General features: G+C 44.0%; 1 protein-coding gene across 1 annotated transcript; it reads right to left on the reverse strand.

Annotated features, from left to right (window-relative positions):
• Positions 1-2689: 2689 nt before the first annotated feature.
• On the reverse strand, positions 2690-7316 carry FAM168B (family with sequence similarity 168, member B; the record flags this gene model as incomplete). Its single annotated transcript, XM_010146517.1, has 4 exons — positions 2690-3394; positions 4698-4827; positions 6055-6232; positions 7157-7316. Coding segments are annotated over 3 exons (451 nt in total), but the record flags the coding sequence as incomplete, so codon positions are not given.
• Between the last annotated feature and the right edge of the window lie 1308 nt (positions 7317-8624).

Raw genomic sequence — 8624 nt, forward strand, 5'->3', positions numbered from 1 at the left:
AAACGTCAAACAGGAGATAGTTACAACAAGCATAAGCAAGATCTAGTAGTAGGTTCTCCGTTATCCCTTCCTAGTGTTTTGTTCATAATCACCACGCCACTGACTAGGGCTACACGGTTTCGGTGCCAATTAGTAGCCCTTCCTCTTTTGCTGCTGCTACATTTAAACGACATTTTCGTCGGTTGTTACTGACATAGGGAATACCTCAGTTCTTTAAAAAATACTTTAAACTCAACACCTGAAATTTGAATTAAAACGAAAGATTCTTTCTTGGACTTCTCTTTGTTATTGCTGCAACAGTTGTTTTCAGTTCCAGGTTTAAAGTAGTACTTCTTTTTAATCGTATAAAGCTGCCATAAAAGGTTTCTGTTTGGGTGGGGTTTTTTTGGGTTTTTTTTTTTTTTTAAAGAGAAGCTTGATCTGAAATGTCTCTACTGCACCAGCTCTTTTCATTTGCTGAGGAGCTCTAGTGCAAACACATACTGCGTATTTATTTATAAAGGAATTCTAAATAGGGAATGTTATATAAAAAGCAGGAGAGAATGTTTTGTAAGACCCTCGCTGTGTAAACGCCTATTCGACGATGTACAGTTTCCCCGCTGCAGTTTCATATCCATGCTTTCTACTATTTGCAACAAAATACCATTAAGATAGTTATATATACACATATTCCCCCCGTCCCCCTGCACTGTGCTTTTGGTTACTTTCCCTATCAACTACTGGAGACATGCTCCACCCTCCCAGCAGATTACCAATCAAACCTGGAAGGTGTAGTACCTTTTAAAAAAGGTACAGTTTCCCCCTCGTGGATGAATCCCATAATGCAACTTAGAAAAAAAAAGTGCTCAAGTGAGACTGCCTAAATGTTACGGAATATTACAGAGAGACCAATTCCAAGATGACATTTAGGAATCTGAAGTTAGAGCAAGTATATAGGAGTTACATTAATTCCTTAGCTCTTTATCTATTGCAGCATTCATGAAAGTTCTCTCCTATGATTTTCAAAGCTCTGGTTCACTGGGTGATGAGACAGGAGACAGCAAAGCTTTGAGCTTGTTCTTTACAGCCTCTCCCCGACACCGCGCCGTTTCAAACCTCAGCTCGTTGTCAAAACCACGCTAAGACAACAAAGCGCCAGGCTACTAGCGGAAGCGGACACGCGGCCGGCGCTGATGTTCACCGCGCTCCGCGGCACACCCGACCAACCTAAGCTGCAAGTCTGCTACAAGCGGCATCGTTAAACAGACTCCAACCAGGCGGTACAGGGTCACAGACGTCTGGCCGGGGCCGTTTGCCGCTCCGCGTAACGTGGAAATCCCTAGGCTGCAGTAAGTGCTCATGAGTAAGGTTGAAAGTACTTATTCCAACACAGTCACGTTCGAGGCATTAGAAATAAGGGGGCCATCCACTGACAGTGATTCATGAAAAATAAACCTAAATTTATTAAACAAACAAACAAAAAAAGGAAGTACAAAATATGGAGAGTGCTTACTGTAAAAAATAAAGTTCCTGAAGGCTCTAACCACCAACGGGTTATGAAGGTCTGTAAGCCTCCCACCAGGGCAGAGTACAGGAATGGCAGCATTAAGTCAGCGCTGATGCCACCCTGAAGTAGCTGCCAAGGCTGTACAGGAGCAGAACACCCCGAAACGAAGCGCAACTAGATACACAACTTGGATTTATTTCTGAACGGAAGTTAACCTACAAGAACAACACAGCCTGATATACCTCCGTGTAAACACTTAAAAGGGAACAACATTTCATAACCATTTACTGAATAATTTATTGCAGGCAGAATGTATCCAAAAAACAGAAAATCGCATCTTTCCGGAATTGTAAGTCAAGCGGGTTTAGGAAAACCCTTGATTTTTCTGTGCAATATTCAAACTAAAAAAATTTAAAATCTCCCTGGTAACAATTTGGGTATACAAATGGGTTCCAAGGCTAGCCCTTTATCCCCGCAGCGTTCGCTTTGAGGTACTTTTTAAAAATTGAAGTTGCAAGAAAGAACATCCGAAGTGACTCATTGCAATGAAATGCTGATCTGCAGTCAGTCTATTTTACATGCTTCCAAGTGCAATTTAGGAAGTATAAAAAAGAAAATACTATGAAAACACATCGAATTCTGTAACCGACAGATGGCTCCTGCTTCAGTCACAAATATTCTCAGGAAAACAAGAACCAAAGCAACGGCTATCAGAAACCTCTGCATTCTGGCAGCCCTACTAGAGCCCATCCACAGTCCATACTGCAGGTAGCTAGTAAGGAATTTGTGTTAAAATGGTTTGTTCCCTTTTAACATACTCATCAGGCACACAAGCTTTCCTCCAAAGAGCATGCAGCCGAACTTCTCCCGTTTGTTGTAGAAAGCCCTAGCATTCCTTAAGTTTCAGGAAAGCAAGCTGGATCAACTGCACATACATTTTCAACTGACTACAACATTCTTTAGGAAAAACAGCACAGATTTCCTGAACTGAGAACTAAAAGGAAGCGTTTGTCTATCAGTCTGTGTGGCAGTCTCACTGTGACACATCTTGCATCACATGACAGACAGTACTGGATATCCATCTCCCCAGGACATGCAATTCATTGCGCAGGTGATGTCACCTCCTACTATTCCTAACAGCCAGCTCTGCCTCAAGGAAGGCTGTTTTGTTTGCTGGCACACACGGCATGACCGCTGTCGTTTCATTCTGATCCTTAAGAACATCTGCGGAACACTGACTCTATATAATGAACATGAAAAGGTATGAAGGAAACTAACGGTGTGTGGGATTTCTACAGCTCGTCTGACTCCTCCTCCAGTCGCTCCAATTTAGCGGTTGAATTTGAACAGAATACATCACTTAAATAAAAATATGCCCCTTTTGAACTGGCAACTCCATCACCCTGACAAAGGCCGGAGCTCTTTTCTAATGTATAGCACGGTGTTCTGTGAAGGAACTCACTGTCACGACTCTACCTTTTCAGACCCTGCATACGTTACAACAGTGCATTAGTGATACAAGTTGTGAAATACTCCTCGGTTCCTTTGGATTTGCATATGATGGTTTTTGCATCAGTCACTGCAGGTAGATTGAGCAAGCTTTGTTTTTGTGTTTTAACATGCACTCAACTAGATATGGATCAGAATAAATTTATACTCCCTTTTTATCATTATAATTAGCTAAAAAATTGCAAGACAGTCCACAAAACAGATTTTGCTTTAAGACTAACTGCTGGAGTTCCAAGATGTAAGATATGCAGCACTGGAAAATCTTCAGTGATCAGGAATTAGTAGTGTTTAGCCAAGTGTTGAAAGCATTCAGAAGAAGAGTCCTGGTTGGAGGCATGAGGGCTTCAGCACCAACTTTTAAACCTCAATTTCTTGATTGCATATCTCCCATCTTCAAACCTACATTAAGAGGGGTAAGAAAGCAGGAAATAGTCTCAATCACGTGAAATACCATTTCCGTGTGGCAGCGCATTCTAACACCGCATGCACCACAGCGATATGCCCGCACAGCTGATGGTGGGTTCTGTGTGATGCTTGTCCAGTCAACTGAAATCCACAGGCTTTTGGTTAAGAATGCACTGCACTGATTTTCTCCTGTCACGCCCATTCCAGCCTTGTCATCACTAGCAGTTCTGCCTTAAGTAGAAGGTAGAATATTAACTAAACTTCGCATAAAACGCCTTTGTATGAGCAGTGATGAGTTTGGGCACAGCACCACTCTCTTCTTACACCAGTGTAATAGGACAGCCCAGGAGGAAACCCTGTGTGTGAGACAGTGCAGACCTGTGGACTGCGATGTACCGTCACCACAACACCAGAGACAGCCGCTGCATTACTAACTCAGGGGGAGCGCAGTCACCTGCAGGCACAGAACTCTGGACTAACTGCTGAAGCAGATACCCAAAGACAGTTAAAACGAAGTTACCTTTGTCATAAACTAAATGGACTGAAAGTGAGAAACTCTGGTTCAGTTGCTCTGACAAGTCCTTAATTCAAATGAAGCAGTTCTCCATTTATGCAGATGTGAAGATCCCAAAAACATCAGACATTGGAACAGTTTGACATGCGATACCCCCAAAGCCATCCCACCTTATAGCAGATTTCAAAATTAAACTCCTTTTCCTGAAACCCACGAAAACCTAGAAACGATCTTTCCATGCTGACTGCAGGAAGAATGAACTGAGACTCACCTGAAACAGTGCGAATGTATGAAATTCACCCAAGTTTGTGTACTTGTTTCAACAACAACTAGGAGTCACCCTCAGAGCAGGGCAAATCACTGACCCTGCCCACACATTTAGCCAATCAAATAACACCACAAAGTTACACACACTGCTTCATTCACGACCTGTTGGATTGCTGAATTCAACAGTTACTAACGAATCCAAAATACTGACTACACTTAGTCCCACAGGTATTTTGACAGGGCAAACTTGAGGCTCACTCCTTCGTACTCAGTCATGAATGTGGAAACCTTTCATGATTCTGCAGATACAGACCACTGAAGCAGCCCCACCAGGCTTCTCTCCTTTGCAAAGAACAGCAAGCATATAAGCAGTAACTTCTGTGCATTCCTACTCAACTGGAATACTGCAGAAGTACCCCGGACTGTTTACCTTCTGAAAAATCTCCCCAAAAGAGCCTGCAATGCTGTCACTTACACGAAACGACCAACGGCTTTCAACGAGAACTGGTAACTTACACTGACTGCCAGGATGATCACCACTGCGGGGGCACATAACTATAGGTTGGTGTTCCTGGGGCCCGATACGTGGGCATAGTAACTGGATGAGGGGCTACCGGAGTTGGGGAATGAGTTGTCAACAAAGTACCTAGGATGAAGAGAACATTTTTTCCAGTAAGCACAAGTTCCAGTACAGAAAAAAAAAGAGGAGAAAGTTAATTTTAAGTAACAATCACAGCTGGCTCATCTTCCAACTGAAGAGTACCAGTATCATTTTGCACTCCAGCCCCAGCCTTCCTTCACACAAGAGGATCACTTTGACGTGTAGGCCAACGCACACACAGATACTCATTACTCACAAACAGCTCCAGCAGAAACCCTGCGCCATAAGCATTACGCCCTGCAAAGCTTGCTCACAGCCGGCTTTACACGCTGTGAGGACATTCAGTGGTAGAGAGGGCCTGACTGATAAATCAGATCAAATCAGTTGTTACATTACTCCAAATAGGTTTTTAGAAATTCAGGGCCTTCAGAACCAAACAGGCTGAGACAGCAGGGTCTTTGCTGTCTTACTTTACAGTGCTTTGTAGAAACAGTAATAAACACTGGGATAACCCGCCCCCACGTGAAATTCAAACGCTAGCTCGGTCTGTGACACAGCTGCTGCAGTTCTGAGATTCCCCAAGTTAAACAACAAGATAAAAACCAGAATCTGGAAACAAGTATAGGGCTCTCACGGAACTGAGCATCCTTTCAGTGAACGGGGACTTCTGTTCTCACCACCCACTGAGTAACAAAGCCTGACAGCCCCTCAGCAGACACTCAGACGAGTCTAGGTTGGTCAGGCAACATTTTCTCCAAGACACTACCAGGAAGCGTGTGGCGTTAGGAACTAGGCACTAACGCACAGGTGGCCTGCAGGTAGTGCGGGCACAAAGGGTTGTATCTCAACAAACAAAAAAGGTCAGTGATACGAGGAGTGGGCCGAGAACACTGCCTTTTCCTCAACCTTAAGAGGAGGTGGTTTTCAACTAGGCGTAGAAAAACATATTGTGAAGAGGAAGTCAGACTCTTGACACTGATGAGAAGCAAAGGATGTAAGAGTAAGTAAAATTCCATACAGAACTGTTTCACCATAACACTACCATCTGAAAAAGAGGACGCGCTATCTCCACCCTCAGGGATGATCAGACTGTCACTGAACAAGTACACAGCCTGATCTAGCAGGACACACCTGGGCTGGGTGACCTACAGGAGGCCCTTCTAACCTCAGCAGTTTGCTGACTCTGCCAAGCACACCTCTGGCATCACATGTGTAACGCAGGTGCAGGAAGGAGACAGTCTCCAGAAAGCACAAGGGCTGTAGTTCACGTACCTGCTGACATTGCCATAGTAGTCCCAGCCACCATCCCCATAGTCACACCGTTCCCTCTCGGCGGTGGAATGGGAGCAGGATACATAGTCGCTGGCATGCCGTTGGGCTGCACAACCGTGGTGTGGTGAATTACGTGGGGTGGTGCTGCATATAAAGGCTGTGTGTAGTAAGTGCCCTGCTGTTAGAGGAAAAGAGCGCGTTAGGTAATTACAGCGCATCTGGTGGGGGAGATAAACAACGTCATCCTTCATGAATGCATCACGAAACAAAAGCATTATTCTAAAGACGCAATGTGTTTACAGGAGGCAGAACACTCATTTTAACTGTTCTAACTGCATTTCACTTGCTCAACTTTTTAACATTTAGCCCCCTTTTTGAGGCATTTAGGATAACATTCAAATGCAGGCACCTTTGCAGAACCTCAGTGCTGACTGCACCTTCAACAACAAGGACTCAGTCATCATTTCCTATCTTTCCATATACTAACCCATGACAGAACTTCTCATTCTTTCACAGCTTTTTATTTAGCTGCTTTTAGTTAAAGAACCAAAAGGTTTTTGACAAATCCAAACACACTAAGCAGATTGGATAAACCTCGTTACGTGCTTATTCCCTTCAATTACTGAGTACACACCAGGCAAGTTTCCTCCATGCAAAAAGAGGACCAACTTTTCCCCAAAGTACCATGCTTACTGAATTGGCTTAATTCTACCCTTTCTCAGGGTTTGACAGCTTGCCCAGCGCGGGACTGAGCGCATCACAACAGCGGGTTCCTAAACAACATGGACGCGAGTTTACGACAGTTTTTGACCAAACGAAATCAGGATGCAGTAGTTAGAGCGTGCAGCAGACGTTTTTAAGACTACTGAATCTACCGTCTCTTCAGAGATCGAACACGTCATCCCCGAGTGCAGAGTCACTGTCACGCAATGGAGAACAAAAACTGCACACCCAGACCCCCCGGAAACAACTCTACGAAAAACTCTTGCCGCAGACAGCTAAAACTTCTCTCCATGCGTGAGGCAGAGCTGAGTTCCAGCAGGTATTACGAGGCAAACAGAATACCACCTAACCAGGCAGCTCTTTGGTTTTGTTCATTTACCTGTGCATACGGATTCTGCTGTGGATAGGCACTTCGAACGGGGTACACAGCAGTCTGATAGGGATTCGGCGATGAGGAGTATGGTGGCACTGCACCACTAGTGGGTGAACAGGATACTTTATACGGGGTGCCTGGGGTATAACCTGAAACAAAGGTAAATCTGCATTAAAAACATGAAAAACAAGTGTCAGTACACCGCTTTCTAAAGTCAGAGGTAACAATTTTCTTAGTTACCAAATTCCTCAGTCTTCATCTGAGAACTCAGAAGGTTAATCTCAATTTTCAAGAACAAGTTCCATCATTTGCATAACACTGATAAACAGACTGAAAATACTACTTGACTGTGTCAACTAAGCATGAAAAGTTAACTATTTTTGCACCATTTGCCTTTCAAATCTGGGATTTGGGACAAAACAGCAATTTGGATTTTTGTAGCAACATCATTAAAAACTTGGACTCTGCATATTAGGCCACATTACTGCACAGGAGGATGTGTCGCGTGTTAACGTCAACCCGGTTCTGAACCCACCACACACGGTACTGGCAAAACACAGGAACGGTTAACTAACCTGCAGTTACTTTCTGTAACACAGCACAAGAGTAACGATTTCAAAAGTCAGAATCATGTAAAGACCTTGATATGGATTTTCAGAGAACAGAGAGACACAATCTACAACCCTTACTCCAACTTACATGTGTTCACATTTGTTTTCTGGCATTTTCTGAACTGGCTAAAATGAATGTGAAAGGCCCTATCTTTAAGACACAAGGATCACCACAACTGAAAATTAGACTTGGAAGGCACTCCAATATCTTTAAATCTTCTTTTTGTGCATTACAAAGGTAGACATACCCGTAGTCACTTCAGAAATATTTTTATACATTACGACTTCAGACGTCATCAGAAAATATTTTACACTTCTCTTACAAGGCCCCCAAAAGCAATCTGCCTCGTAAATGGTGGGAAGTGTTCAATTTTTACAGGGACTAAGCAGCAACTGCTGGATCAGACCTTGTCTAAAATCAGTTCTTCCATAATTTCTCCAGCCGTCATCAGACAAAGTCTCAGGATAACAGAACGAGGGCTTGATGAGGCATGGATCTATGAAAAGCAGGGTTGCTGCTGCACGCTACACTGCCATGGCTTAATGGTGAGAGCGGGACTACAGATACCTTCGCAGCAGCATCCAGCAGTCATGACGTTTAGGGTAGTGAACAAGGGGCACGACTGACTCTGGAGAAAGCATCAAGGCTCTAGCCTGTGCTATGTTGAGGAGATCTGAGGTGTCATGCAGGACCAACACACGACAAGACACAACATCCACAGACACGATTTCTGTTGAGTTGGAATTGTACAAACTAGTACTATGGCAACCCATGGAGGAAAAAAACCACTTGGTACTTCGCATGGCAAGGTGTTGGCAGCGAGGGGCAGGGTGCTGGTGGGTGGCTACAGGGGTGGCTTCTG

Source organism: Eurypyga helias, unplaced genomic scaffold (genome assembly GCF_000690775.1).
Source record: "Eurypyga helias isolate BGI_N326 unplaced genomic scaffold, ASM69077v1 scaffold35282, whole genome shotgun sequence".
Classification (NCBI taxonomy): domain Eukaryota; kingdom Metazoa; phylum Chordata; class Aves; order Eurypygiformes; family Eurypygidae; genus Eurypyga; species Eurypyga helias.